Genomic DNA, 15,638 nt, shown 5'->3' on the forward strand with positions numbered 1-15,638 from the left:
AAAGTGGATTACGAACTTTGATAATCTAAACAATTAGACTGTAAGTCAAATCTCCACTGGGCCTCTTATCATATTATCAAGTCCAGTCCATCAGTGGGTACTGATTTTGGGCCTCTAGCTTTCATTCAAATCAATAGGGGACACACCAGCCTCCATCGTCTGTAAGTAAAAACCCTAAATAACCAAAACGCCCGCCTGAATCTCCCCACCTCAGTTCTGTCTCTTCGTGGCAAAAACAAAAGTTCATACACACTGTTTCTCTCTCTAAAACCCTAATCCTAGAGGGAGAGAGATGGGCAAGGTGAAGGGTAAGCATCGTTTGGACAAGTACTACTACCTAGCCAAAGAACACGGCTACCGATCTCGTGCCGCATGGAAGCTGCTCCAACTCGAGTCCAAGTTCTCCTTCCTCCGCTCCGCCCAAGGCGTCCTCGACCTCTGCGCGGCCCCCGGTGGCTGGATGCAGGTCGCCGTCGTGCACGCCCCCGTCGGCGAACTCATCCTCGGTGTCGACCTCGATCCCATCCGCCCCATCCGCGGCGCCCTCAGTCTCCAAGAGGACATCACCAAGCCCCAGTGTCGCACCGCCATCAAGAAGGTCATGGCCGAGAAGGGTACCCGGGCGTTCGGTTTGGTGCTGCACGACGGCTCCCCCAACGTCGGCGGCGCGTGGGCGCAGGAAGCCACCACTCAGAATGCGTTGGTCATCGACTCCTTGAAGCTCGCTACTGAGTTTTTGGCCCCCAAAGGGACCTTCGTTACTAAAGTAACTAAATTTCTCTCCCCTGCCTTCTCTTTAGATGAAAAGAATTCTTAATTATGACTGAATTGTGTTCTCTGTTCAGTTGAATTCGAATTCTTAATTATTTATGTTATGAAGCTTGTTGACGATTCTCTTTGTTTGCAATATATATATATATATATATATATATATATATATATGAATTTGTCAGCATGTATAAGCATTTCGGTGATAGTTTTGTTACAAATTTCCTCTACAAGTACCCCTAATGGTTAGCCAGTTTTGTTTTCAGAAATCACATCTAAGAACATTTCAGAATTTGTTGCAGCAAAGCCTAATTATATCATTTCCTGTCCTTTTTTTTATTTTTTATTTTTTGGTGTGCGTGTTTGTATATTGCTTATATCTCAGCTAATTTGCACTTTTATTTATTCATGTATGGTGTATTGCTATATTCCTCATATTATTAGCGTATGTATGTGTGTATGTTTGTACTATAAACACGATGTGAGGTGATAAATTATTTTTTATATATATATATATTCTTAGTTAGTACTCACACACACATGCACATGCCTCTATGTGAGGCTTGAGCCATTGACTGCCTGATACTGTTAGGCTGGCCGGTTGGTTATTATATATGTTTTTCGTTCTTGATTGTTAGCTTTTGAAGGTTTGGCCTTGAACTCTTGTGTTTCTGGCCTGGCCTGGCAAAAACTGAAATCCTTCCTTTACAGTGGAATCCTAATTTATGTGTGCCTGTGAACAGATGACAGAACTACTGACAGTGTTAATTTTTCTTGGGATTTAGTGTTTGATCTCAATATTTCCATAACCAGAAGATCTTTTAGCTTCTTTTGTTGTATTTCAGCTTGAGAAAAATCCATCTCTGCTATTCAGCAGCTGGAAATCCTTGCGGGTGTATTATTTTTTCCAGTAGTGAATATAACAAATTTCTTTCAAAGAGAATCAAGACTATAGTGCTGTACTATATTTTTCTTAATTCGTTTAGGACCTTAGGATGAGTACTTATATACTTTCATGTTCTAGGTTTTCAGATCTCAAGACTATAGTGCTGTCCTCTACTGTCTTCGACAGGTGATGCTTCTTTCTTGTATTCTAAAATGCTTGTTCAAATCTTTATAGCTGGAAATGTTCCTGATTTTGGAATTTTGCTTTGCAGCTATTTGAAAAGGTTGAGGTTGATAAGCCATTGGCCAGTCGTTCAGCATCTGCGGAGATTTATGTTATTGGTTTAAAGTATAAAGCTCCTGCAAAGATTGATCCACGTCTTCTTGATGTAAAGCATCTATTCCAGGGAGGTAAAGAACCCCCAAAGGTAATTCAATTTTGATAATTCAGAATTTTGTCCCACTTTTGTTATGTTATCCTATATATACTAGTGCTATATTCTGATCTTTAGCTTTCCATTTTTGTTTAAAAAAATAAAAATTATTTAGGTGTTGGATGTACTGAGAGGAACAAAGCAAAAGCGACATCGTGATGGGTAATCCCTTTTTTCGTTATATCTCATTGAGTTTGTTAGTTTCTTCATACATCCTTGTGACAACGAGCTTTAGTGCCTTTACAATGTGGTGTGACAAATAATCTATCCTTTCAGAAATTAATTGAGCTTGGAGAACATGCAATATTTTGGTTTTTGACGACAACGTAATGAGGATGAGACAAATTTTTTTTGCCCGAGACATCACATTTGAACATGCATGTAGAAATAGTCATGTACATTTTCCTTTTCTTTATTTTATTTATTGTTGTAGTGTCTATTTACTTTGACATTTTTTTTAGTAGTTCACTTTTCAATATTCTTTCATTCATGTTTTTGTGCGTGCTTATGAATGTAAATCAATGTTGTGGTCGGCTGCTTACTAGGTTCTCATTTCAGGTATGAAGATGGAGACACGACTTTGAGGAAGGTGTGTTCAGCTACAGATTTTGTTTGGAGCGACACACCTCTTGAGATTCTTGGCTCCGTTGCTTCTATAAACTTTGAGGATCCTGCTTGTTTACCCATAAAAGATCATGCTTTAACGACAGAGGAGGTATGCTCTTTTATTCTTTTGTTATTCCTTTTGTTGTGTTAGAATGCCCCATTTGTTCTCCCTACATGGTTTTTAACCATTTCAAGTGCCATTTTATTGTCAGGTTAAAGCTCTTTGTGATGATTTGCGCGTTTTGGGAAAGCAAGACTTCAAGCATCTTTTAAAGTAATGAACCCTTCCCCCTTTCCAAATGCATGTTATATTTCATTTTCTAAGAAGCATGGACACGGACATGAGACATGACTAATATAAATATAAAATTTCATTTATAAATCTATTGAGTAAGACAACTACAGAAATTAATTTTAATTACTCCTCTGTCCCAAAAAGAATGTCTCTTTTGGGGAACTGTGTAAGTCATAGTTCCTCAAAAGAGACATTCTTTTTGGGATAGAGGGAATAGTTTGTAATTTATATGCTAAAGTTGCATAAGCTTGACGATGAATCCATTCAAATATCAAATAAAATATATTATATTACGTATGATATAACCTCTGTTTCATGAACTCATAGATTCTTTAAAAGTAGTGAAGTACTCGTGTCGGACACATATCGCTCGGACATGGGTACGGGATATGTGTCCGACACTTTTGGTTGGACATGTACTTAAAAAAACATATCCAATCATTCAATTACATTATATTATTACTTTAAAATGAGTTAAATGCTTATATTGAACATTATATTAGATAAAAACATTACTTTACTCTAGAAAATAAAATAAAATAATTAATAAAATGAATATTTAGCCGTGTCCATGTGTCCTTCTATTTGGAGATTTGATACGTTCGATGCATGGATACATACCCGTGTTTAACACCCATACCAGAGTCCATGTAATATAGGATATAACTCTCCTATGTTGTCATTATAGTTATGTTTTTTTATCATTACATACTGTGACATGTGTTTAATGTCAAATTTCTAAAGAAAAGCAGGTTTGATGTATGTTCACAATGTTGTTTCCATGATGTTTTATATAAGATAAAGAGTGTTGAATGTGTTGATTGAGTGTCCGGAATGTATTGACCAAGTGTTTGAGATGTGTCAGCCAAGTTTCCAAAAATAAAAATATATATATTTTTAGATTATGGACATGGCCATGAAGTGTCGGACACATATCCAGGAGTTTTTATGAAGTGTCGGTGTTTGACACAGACAGGGCACCTTTGTAGAAGTGTCCGTTCTTAATTTTTTATTTTTGGATATTCAACAAATTTGGAAATCGTTAAGACGCAATTCAGAAAACTTTAACTTGTGATAAGGCTTTCAATGTACAAGAGGAAATCTCTAATTAGGAATTTAGGCTCCGTCTCAAAGCACATTTAACCACAATTAAGGTGGAAAAACCATATAAATATAGGCAGAGTAAACACATAACTTGCTGGAATCAGTTTCTATCTCATCTATTGAAATTCTAGGGGCAAGAAAACAAAAAATTCAACAAAATATATCCTGATAGGACTTAATGAATCAACGAATTTGTTCCAATTTTAGAAGTTTAAGTGCCATGGTGGGGTATACATAGATGTGGTTGTATGAGAGGTTGGGTTCTAGCACTTGTTAAGTTTGACTACTATATTTACCTATTAACACAGCACTAACTGCTCATAAGACCATTGCTCAATGTTTATCCCATTAATATGGGTCCGGGGAGGGTTTGATTGATAAAAGCCTAACCTTTGGCAGTATTTGCATGAAACTGGTTGCATTTACACTAGAATCCACATTCTCATGCTGGATCAAGTTGTTGCTGATAAAATATCAAAAGAGTGACCCTTGATTCCTCAATTAAAATCTATAGAGTAAAATCTACTTGTCTACAATGCTGCATATTATTAACTATTAAGGTTCTTGGATGACCCAATTGAGTGCACTTAGTCCTAAGGGCATTTCGAGAAAATTAGTTATTTATTAGCTACCATAAGAAAAGTTGTTGTAGTGGCATTGTGTTTAATTTGCATTGAGTTAACATTTAACAACAAAGTGAGTAAAGAAGAAAAAATAGAAGATTTTAGAAGAATAAAAAGAGAGGAAGGACTAAAAATTGGGGAGCATAGAAATTTCTGGGTGACATGCATCCTTAATTGCACGCTGAACTAGCTCCCAAAATCTGTGCATTTGGGGGTCTGGTAAGTTGATTTGTTGTCAAAGGGCACCATTTAACTTTGATTAGCTGATTTGCAAAGTTTTTGGTATTTAGGATACTTATGTTGGGGGTATTAAATTACTGCTACCATTCTAGGATTATAATTTATTATATTTGTTTCATGTTTATTTCGTCTTATAGGTGGCGTGCGCATATAAGAAAGGCACTATCCCCTTCACAGAAGGCCACTCCTAAAACCACAGATGTTGAACATGAGAGTAAGGATGATGAAGATGAGAGAATACTTAATGAAATAGAGGAGCTGACGTATGCTATGGAGCGTAAGAAGAAGCGAACAAAGAAACTTCTTGCAAAAAGACAAGCTAAGGTAAGTGCTTATATCCACATTCCCACATCCTCCCTATCCCTCAACTCCTTAGTCTCTACAACTCACACATATATAAGGCAAGCTGTGAATCTGATTCAGAGTTATCAATTCATGTTTGACAGTGATGCTTTATGTCTCTAGTTGATAGGCATGAAAGTAATTTCTGTCATCTCCATATATATTTCTCACTAGATTTTTATTGATGAATTTATTTCTACAAGAACTTGATTGAAATCAGCACCATGTCAGTGGCTCTACTATAGCCATTGCATCTCTGACTCTGATCTCGTTCTCATCTGTTTCCACCTGGATTTGGCAATCCCATTCTCCAGCAATTGCACCATCACATTGTGGGGTTGACGAGTCTTCCAGGTTGTTAACAACCATCTACTCCAAAAGCTTAAGCTGTTAGAGAGGGTGTAACTTAAATATATATCCTTCAACACGCCCCCTCACGTGTGGCCTTCTTTTGGTCCAACACGTGTTTTTCAATTTTTTAATTAGGGTGACGCTGAGGCTTGAGCTCAAGACCTTTGGCTCTGATACCATGTTAACAACCATCTACCCCAAAAGCTTAAGCTGTTAGAGAGGCTGTAACCTAATTCGTACTAATGTTGTAGTCTGTAGAGTTGGCCTAGACTCATTCTTATTCCAGGGTCGGGGTTGAGCCCTGGCATAGGTCAGCATGGCATCCCTAATTTCAGTCCGTGTCTTGCTGGACCAGCTTGAGGCCATGCCCATCATAATTGCTGTTGCGAACATAATACATCTCCAATCTATTGTCATCACTGCTACTGTCTACCTGAGATCACACACCGCCTCTTTCTCTTCTACTCTGCTGCTTAGTTGCACATGGGCATTATTATGTATCCTATATATATATATATATATATATATATATTTTTTTTTTCTTTTCAAAATTTTAATTTTAATAATTGAGCGTGATGCTTAATATTTTGAATAAATGCTAACTAATCTATTAATTATATATGATAATACACGGATTATCTATTGACATGCAATAATTACTTCGACACTGATTATTATTATTATTGTAATTTAAATTTCCAGGAAAAAGCACGAAAGGCTACAGGGATGCAAGTTGATGCACTGGAAGATGGTTATACTGACCTTGAGTTGTTTTCTCTATCTACTATCAAGGTCTGATTTAATTGATCATTTAATCCTTTTGTTGTTGTTGTGAATTCAAATTCCTTACTTTCATTCTTCTATGTTTCAAGTCAAACTTGAAGTGGGATTTTGTACTCCTATTGTTTCCGGAATCCTGACAACTCTTTAAACCCCATGCTTTTAATATGTTTAGATAGAAATAAAAAAAGAAGATTTTTAGAAGTGATTTAACAATCCATAATTCACATGTTACATTCATTTAAATCTCTCTATCTCTTTCTATATATATATATATAGATAGATAGATAGATATATAGATTAGTGTGTGTGTCACATGGCCCTTTAATTAATAACTGTCCTTTTATAGCATTAGCATAAGTGATGTTGTAGAATATTATGGCACTATTTCTGTACTTAAAATCATCTTAGTACGCTGTTCATGTATTCTTGTTGGACATGAGGTAATATCAATATATCTTGCACTTATGCTAGAACAATTCCACTTGTACTAGACACTTCCACATTAGGTAAGATTTTTTTTTCTTCTTTCTTTTGTCTTATTGTTCATTTCCTTCTTTTTTCGGTTTTTTCTTTTTTGGGGAGAAGGGGTTAGCTTCTGGATTCTTTTAGAATCTTTCCATATTAATTGACATGATTTTGTAACTTACAGAAAATCTAAAAGACCATTACCCAGTGCTGATCCGCACCCACATGGGGGTATTGGGTGGGGAAGACTGGATAGGGACCTAAGATTTGGCATTAATTTTGCACAAATTAGCTGCTGCACTTAGATTCAAACTTGAGTCCTCATGGTTGTCTGTCAAAGTTTTTTTTGGAAAAACATGTTAATATTTAATTTTTCTTGGGGCAGTAGACTTGGTTGCCCTAAATTTACTTAGGATTGGGATGTACGAGTAGCAGCAGCTTGTGGTAGAGTATAATTATCCATGTAGCCAACCCCAACTAGTGTTTGAGCTGAGATGATAGACTGGATGGACAAGTGTTATTAAAGAAATGATAAATTGGAAGGACAAGTTATTTTGAGAAAATGAAGTTAACAAGTTACATTTGGTAGTAAGTTTAACAGCATTCTTGTATGTGGACACGAGATGTTGGACTGTAACTTCCGAAAATGTATGCATGAGAACATACTTATCTGTCCTTTGTTTTCAAATTTGCTGTCTTGAATGCACTGACATCTACTGTTGGTTGGGATTGTGTGTGAAAGAATCTAGTTTTTTAGTGATGAAAGTAAGCACTTCCAAATAGGAAATAGGTTACAAAGAATTGTCTGGTTATTGTGCACATGTTTTGAAGTAAAGGATGGGGTTCTCTGACCAAGCAAGTGCTAGTCATGCCAACCAGTGTTGGGACACATTAATTGTTGGTAGAAGAATGTCCTGCACATCATAGGTTTGTACCCCGCCCAACACACAAATTCTTTCTATCATGATTATTGCCCTGTCATTACAATCCTGTCTTTGGCGACTAAAAATTATACTGAGTCTTTGTATGTTTTTTACTTACTAACAAATATTTCATTGGTTCCATTCTTTCTTACCTCAATATATTATTGACATTCAGGGCAAGAAAGGTTTGGTAGCTGTTGATTCCACTGAATATGATGATGAAACTGGTGATTTTAGGGATAGTGAAAATGAAGATGCCTATGAAGCGAACCGAGTGTATTCATCCAGTGACGCTGATTCTGATGAAGAACGCAGACGGTAATTCTCTCTCTTTGTTGTAGTTGATATAAACTGAGGAATATCTAAGTTTATAGGGATATATAATTAATTGATACATTCTGTTGTTAGATATGATGAGCAGCTGGAAGAGTTTCTCGATGAAGCTTATGAAAGGTTTGTTTCTAAAAGGGAAGGAAGTGCGAAGCAGAGAAAACGTTCAAAACAGGCCTATTCCAAGGATAACCAACTTTTAGAGGTAATGAGATTCTTGTCAAATGTGGATTTCTTTGTCCTTGTTCTTGTTCTTCCTTTCTTCTTTCCCTCTTTTGGGAGAGAGAAGTATAAAGCGGTTCTTTTCCAATTTATAAATTTTGTCTTTTGGGATAGATTCATAAAAATATTGTCATAATTTGTGTGGTATATATACCATAGCAAACGATTATATTTTAATTTTATCCATGCTTCACAGTTAAGGGGAGGGGGTGTAAGGTGGTTCTTTTCTATTTTTAAATTGTTATGTTTCTCCTATTATCCATTTGTAAGTGGAGAAATATATCTTGGAATTTTTGACCCGCAAATAAATTTTTTTCTTCTTGGCTTTATTTGCCTTGGAAGTTTGGGGAGACTGGAGAGTCCTATCACATTTCTTCCAATTATCTTTCAGAAAATGTAGTCCTTCAGGACAATTTTTTTTCATGGGAGAGTATTTCCTTCAATTTTTTTTTACACAACGCACTTTGTGTCACAAGTATCTTTCCGTTCTTTTCTATTTCTTGTGGTTAAATCTGTTGTTAGTTCAAGATGGGTTGATATACCAAGAATTAGCCCATCTTTTTTACCCATGGTTGTTGTAGAACTAGATCATTGGCCATTTGTGCTGTTGCTGATTTTTTTTTTTGCATTGATAGTCTGGGCTTTTCTTTCTGTTTTTCAGGGTGGTGATGGTGATGATATAATTCATTCTGATGAAGACTCGGATAACGATCAGGGTGATCGTGAAGCAAATCCTCTGATGGTACCCCTTGTTGAGGAAGAGCCAACGCGAGAGGAGATCACGAAGACGTGGTTTAGTCAAGATATATTTGCTGAAGCAGATGAACAGGAAGATACAGGGAAGTATGACAGTGAAGATGAAATGCAGGTGGATGATGGACCAGGGAAAGAACTTCCAATCTCAAACAAAACCATGAGCAATGAAATGCAGGTGGATGTTCCAGGAGAACAACTCTCAATCTCGAAGAAGGCCAAGAAAGATAGAGTACAGCCAATCCAAACTTCAAAGAAAAAGGACGATTTTGAGATAGTTCCTGCTGTGGCTACTGATTCCAGTGACTCATCGTCTTCAGATGAGTCAGAGGACGAAGATGTTGGTACAAAAGCTGAGATACTAGCCTACGCAAAGAAGATGCTGAGGAAAAAACACAGGGAGCAGATACTGGATGATGCCTACAATAAATATATGTTCCATGATGAGGGATTACCCAAATGGTTCGCGGATGAAGAGAAGAAACACCACCAGCCAATTAAGCCTGTGACTAAAGAGGAGATTGCAGCTATGAAAGCTCAATTCAAAGAAATTAATGCTCGCCCTGCAAAGAAGGTTGCAGAAGCCAAAGCCCGGAAGAAGCGTGTTGCTATGAGAAAGCTAGAGAAGGTTCGCAAGAAGGCAAACACAATATCTGACCAGGCAGACATCAACGATCGTTCAAAGAGGAAGATGATTGACCAGCTTTATAAGAAGGCGGTGCCCAAAAGGCCTCAAAAAGAATATGTGGTGGCAAAGAAAGGGGTTCAGGTCAAGACCGGCAAAGGGAAAGTCCTTGTTGATCGTCGTATGAAAAGTGACGCAAGATCGCGTGGTATGAGCAAGCAAGGGAAAGGTAGTTCAAAGAAGGGGGGAAAGGCTGCCAAGGGGCAGAGAGGTAAGGGGTCTGCAAAGGCTTCAGGGAAGGAAAAAAAAGGGTACAAAGGAAGAAAGAACAAGCCATGATTGAATGGGTGCGCGGTGTGAGCGGCCATTTTAAAGACTTATTGCCAACTCAATTTTGCCGTATTATTGGTTTTTATACAACTTGTGCATTGAGGTTCTCTCCTCGGGAGTTTAATATATGAGATAATTTGCCTCGGATTTTTAAGTTGCATATTTTACATTTCACCTTATGTATATTATTACTCGTGTGATTTCTGACAGACATGATTTTCATGCAGAGTGACACTAATAATGATACTTGCACTGAATTGTTGCACCTAATGTTTCTGATTGATTATTTATGCATAGTACATATAAATGGAGGTCCCTACTTATTTATTTATGCATAAATGGACCGATTAAAAGAAATAGGTGTGACAATTCATTACAACAAATTACATAAATAAAAAACTGGAACCTTCCATTTACATGTATTATGCATAAATAATCATAAAATTTTTTTTTCTCAAGAAAAAATGCTATCTTGCTTTCAAGTAGCTGGACAGCAGCATTAAACTCAAAAATAGCATGATCAAGCTGAACACTCGTATAATTGCCATGGGGTATTCTGGTGGTACTAAGGTTCAAATATCACCACTACAATATGTATGTGTGTGTATGTATGTATATATATATATATGTGGATATATATATCATCCATTTGAGACCAAAAACCTTCAAATTCGATTTAACCTCAGCATAATAATTACATGTGAATAGAGTATGTATCCACTTTCCTTGGAATCCCCTGAAATGGCTCAATAAAGGAACAACTAATCTGTAAATTTTTTAAGACAGATCAGAATTCAGAATGCTGCCAATAAGTTCTATTGACTAGACAAATTGATTAAGGTACTCGTCCACGGTGGTGCATTTGACATCGGGATAAAGCTCAGAGGCCTCCATTCCGAAGGATGGTTCAATCTCGAAGTTTGTCTGATCTCCCTTAACAAAAGCAGCGTGACTGATTGCTAATACCACATTCATTGGAAACGAGGCCTCTGCAAGAGCAAGGGAATGAATAACCAGCATAAAACTTGACATAAATTTCAGAAATCACAAAACTCAACCATATTTTAGTAGTGTGTGTTTCACATACTTTGAATGTTCTTCAACACCTGCTCTTCTGGAACGTAAATCCTTTCAAGGGTTTTGCCAATCTTTTTCTCCCACAAGGATACAAGCTCATTCATGGAGTATATGTTGCCTGGGGGATTGATGTAGAGGATTTTGTTCAAGGTTCTTGGATCATCCACAGCCTTGATGGTATAGGCTCCAATGTCATCTTCTTTGTTAAAAATTGCTGTCATGAATGATTAAACTGGTAAGACGAGTTTAAAATACTTGGAACAGATTTATATCATTTTGTCAAAATTACTGAAGTTGTAATAATACGAATGTGGTGAACTGATCTAAAAGGCTTGTACATTTGGGAAAAGAATTAGAGCCAATTGGGGAAGATGCTCTAGATTTTCCAAAATGTATAAAAGGAACCACTTGTCAGCTGGTTCAGATGGTCTGCTGTATTTCAGGTTCGAAGGTCTACCAGGTTGGACAAAAACCACACATGCAAATACACACACACATACACACACATTAGTAGAACTTCAAACTTTCGGAAAGAAAACTTTACAGAAGATATTGTTTATTACCTTTTGGATTCCCATCCCCTAAGATAACAATTTTGTCTCTTGGTGGGGATGTGACTCCTGGCTGGCACAACGTTGGAAGAAAATAGCCAGCAAAAAAGTTGGAAGACACAAAAGTATGCGGAATTCCCTCAGCCTCCACAGCTCTGCGGATTTGAGACTTCGTCTGGAAAGCTGTTTTTGCAGGTTCAACAGCATGGACACGATCCACATCCATTCCAAACTCAGAAGTGAAGAACCTCTGAACAACATGATGCATTTTAAGAACAAGGCATGGAGTACACAGAGTCAACAACCACATCCATTCCCCCCTCTCTCTCGCTTTTTACTAAGCAACAAATTATATCTATTTAGTCAATTTATCTCTTTATTTGTTTTTTGTTTTGTTTTTTATAATTATCCATTTAGTCAAATTATTATGTGCATCAAAAGCTAAATACAGAATAAGCTTCAACAAGGCTAAGGCGCTCATAATATGAATAGAAGAGCACTTTTCCAGATGACAAGGAATAAAAAACTAGACAATAATAGGAGTTACACTACATAACAGTCCAGATAGATTTCCTCCTCTCTTCGAATTATTACCTTCTTCATTTAAAATACCTAGACATTTCTCTCAAGACTCTTCTAGTTGGACTATATTATTGGCGTTCGTCAATTTAATTAGAAAATGGGATTGGCAATATGGAGGCCAAACACTAATAACATGTCCGAACAGAGCAGCCTTCTTTAAGAGGAAAACCATACCCCCATGGATTTGGTTCCGTATGTCATCCGTGTGGATGTGCTTAACACTGAATACATTACATCCTCAAACCTAAGAATGTATATAGGGAAATAAAAAAAATAATAAAAAACTTCTAATATTATACTTTTATTTTACAGTGTGAAATAGTTTTCTTATGTAAGGAAGTGTTAATATGAACATTTCATTCATTTTGAAGTAATAATGTATTGAAAGGAAGGGACATGGATATGTTTTTTTCATTCTCACTGTTTAATCGACTTACTTTGTATTACTATCCTCTCTGCTAAGATCAAAACTTAGTGCTGTCAAATTTCACAACAAAAGCTGGAGTTTGTATTTTTAATTTTAGCTTTTGATTAGAGTTTCAAAAGTTAGCTAGTGGTGTTTCCTAGGCTTGTCAGTGAATAGGGTTTTGTTCCGAATTCAATTCGATAACTCTCGGATATGGATGGAAGATTTAATCCAATAACATGATAAGTATCCAAATCCAATCATCGAATAAACATCAATTACACAATTTACATTGATATGAAATAAAATGAGATGAGAAAATCACCAGAAAGCAAAAAGGGAAAAATCAAATGAATCAAGATAATTTACCTTGACGTTCCCAGCTTCTTTGATGGCGGCAATGATCTTGACTTGATCGGGTACCATTGCAGTACCAACTGTGGAGATCACCACATCCACCTGCTTTATCGCATTCACCAAGCTCTCGTGATTATTTAGATCTCCCTGTGTATATATATAAAAAACAATATCAATTCTCAATTGACCAAACAACTCTCAGGTAAATAGTGAAGTTCGCACAAACCCTAACACTCTGTTCGGTTTCTAAGAAAGCGAAGGAAAAGGAAAATATAGAAACAACTAGAAAAACCTAATAAATTAATAAATTAACAATTGATTTTTTATTTTATTTTCATTTATCGAAGAAAAACACAATGAAGAACTCTCATGTTTCTTTTCTTTGGTAAATAGGGAAATTCGAACAAACCCTAACACTCTGTTTGGTTTCTAAGAAAGCGAAGGAAAAGAAAAATAAAGAAACGATTAGAAAGACCTAATAAATAAATAAATTGACGATTGAGTTTTTCCATTTACATTAACCGAAGAAACACACAGCAAAGAACTTTCATGTTTCTTTGTTTTTTTCTTTTATTTTCCTCGGTTTTCTAGAGAACCAAACAGATTAAGAGACGGAAGAAAAGGCGGGAAAATTGTTTGTGATCGTACGGACCTGGATTAAAGCGACGCCGGAGTTCTTGAAGCTCTCGATAATCTTGGATTTTGTGGGACTTGAAACGGTGGACTCTCTGATGAGAGCAAAAGTCGGGTGACCGGCCTTGGCGCTTGCTTCAGCTATGAATTTCCCGATGTATCCCGTCCCTCCGATGATAAGAATCTTACTTTTTCCGGCCATTTTCAACACATTTAGCATATATGACGGCAACGTTGGGTTTTCCGGTGAGAATTGCAGTGCTCACGACACAAGCTATATAGGGAGAGAAAGAAGAAAGAGAGAGAGTGGAATGGGAGCAGATCCTATAGAACAGCCATGTAAATGCGGGAATTTTACTTGGTTCCTTAAGTTGCTAATGTATAGTGGCACTATCAATTAAAAGTTTAGCAATATTCGCACTTTCTAAAATATTACTCCATCTCTTATTAATAGTTTATTAATTTTTTTTTTTACATATCTTAAATTAGTTATACTTTTTAAAAAGTCAAAATATTTTTTTATTATATTTATATCACTATCCTTTATATTTTTAAAAAATTTTAAACTTTAGTATTATATATATTTAATGTTTGAAGGACAATTTAGTAATTTAAAAAGGGGACAATGCATTAATTGCATGTCCCCTAAAAAAGTTGTAAGACCAAGAATGAACAACTAATAAGGGACGAAGGTAGTGCTATATTAATTATATATATTTTTCAAAAGGGCTTTCTAAAATATTATTCTCATTTCACTTTTTTATTATTTAAAAAGTGATTGATCCCTCCTTATAATTCTTGAATTTTGACTAAATTTGTGTTCTTACCGTTCAAAATTAATCAAGTTTTCTTATATTTTCGCTCCATAAATTTCATTTCGCGCTCCAACTCTTTATTTTATTAAATAAAATAACTAAACAATCCTTCTCTCTTTATTTTTAGCTTCCTTCCCTCCTCCTTTATCTTAAAACTTTATTGATGAATTTCCTAACACTAAAACTCTTATAAATAAATCTGTCTTTTTCTTTGTTTCTTCAATAAACAGCGTCGTTTTGTCTTTAGTCCATCTCTATTGACTTCTCATGTTTTATTAAATTATTCTCTTTGATTAAATTTCTTAAAACAAAAACATAGATTTACACATAAACGTCAAACAATCTGGCCAAGAAAGAGTATTAAATATAATAAACTCAACATAAACACCAATATCAAAGATCCATTGCATTATAACTTAAAAAATTATTTGGTTATTGCAAGCAGTCAAAAAAATAAAAAATTAATAACTCAAGTTAATTCAAGATTTGATACATTAATAATTTTCATCAATGCATCAATTTCACTCATCAAAATTCATTATAAGAGATCATGTTGGGTTCTCCCATTAGAAATTGAAGTTCATCTTCCAGGTGAGGTGAACCAATGAAATTAAAACACATGTTGAAAAATTTAAAAAAATAAAATAATGGGTATTATCCATATTTTACTAGTTAAATCTTAAATCTTTAGGAAATAAGTAAAATAAAAGAGGAGATAAGTTATTACTTACTAGTAAGATAAAATGAGGGAAGAAAAGAGAAGTTCCTTGTAAGATAAAATGAGTGAAAAAAAAGGGAGCACAATACAAGAAGATAAGGGTAAAGGATAAAAAGTTGGAGCGCTAGAGAAAGTTTCTGTAGCGCCTATATTATCACCCTTTTCATTTTATATCAAAGAAATTTACTCGATGCTACAAATATACTAATCTTAAAGCCTCTTGAAATTTAAATAAAAAACTAGAAGGCATTTGTTAAACTTGGACAATTAACAAGGCATGTACACAATATGGTACTTGTGATATTCCACAAAAAATTGTTCACCCAAAAGCCAAAATAATCTTATTTTGAATTTATTGTTTTTATTTTTTTTGGAGGACCACGTATACAAAATTATTCTCGAATTTTCAACCATTCTATC

At 35.6% G+C, this 15,638-nt stretch overlaps 2 protein-coding genes across 2 annotated transcripts; one reads left to right on the forward strand and one right to left on the reverse strand.

Annotated features, from left to right (window-relative positions):
• The first annotated feature begins 150 nt into the window (after positions 1-150).
• On the forward strand, positions 151-10,344 carry LOC132293981 (uncharacterized). Its single transcript, XM_059791679.1, has 11 exons — positions 151-766; positions 1,793-1,840; positions 1,926-2,081; positions 2,203-2,249; positions 2,646-2,802; positions 2,906-2,967; positions 5,093-5,279; positions 6,351-6,440; positions 7,995-8,137; positions 8,228-8,354; positions 9,033-10,344. Exons 1-11 carry the CDS (start codon positions 293-295, stop codon positions 10,086-10,088), a joined length of 2,547 nt encoding a protein of 848 aa, XP_059647662.1. The 5' UTR covers positions 151-292; the 3' UTR covers positions 10,089-10,344.
• Positions 10,345-10,711: 367 nt separating this feature from the next.
• On the reverse strand, positions 10,712-14,057 carry LOC132293982 (phenylcoumaran benzylic ether reductase Pyrc5-like). The gene is made up of 5 exons (XM_059791680.1): positions 13,705-14,057; positions 13,065-13,199; positions 11,720-11,957; positions 11,167-11,370; positions 10,712-11,068 (listed from the first exon to the last, which is right to left on the reverse strand). Exons 1-5 carry the CDS (start codon positions 13,903-13,905, stop codon positions 10,902-10,904), a joined length of 945 nt encoding a protein of 314 aa, XP_059647663.1. The 5' UTR covers positions 13,906-14,057; the 3' UTR covers positions 10,712-10,901.
• Positions 14,058-15,638: the final 1,581 nt, after the last annotated feature.

This window comes from Cornus florida, unplaced genomic scaffold, assembly GCF_030987335.1.
Source record: "Cornus florida cultivar Cherokee Brave unplaced genomic scaffold, ASM3098733v1 CherokeeBrave_3.0.0_Hap2_Chr02, whole genome shotgun sequence".
Taxonomy (NCBI): domain Eukaryota; kingdom Viridiplantae; phylum Streptophyta; class Magnoliopsida; order Cornales; family Cornaceae; genus Cornus; species Cornus florida.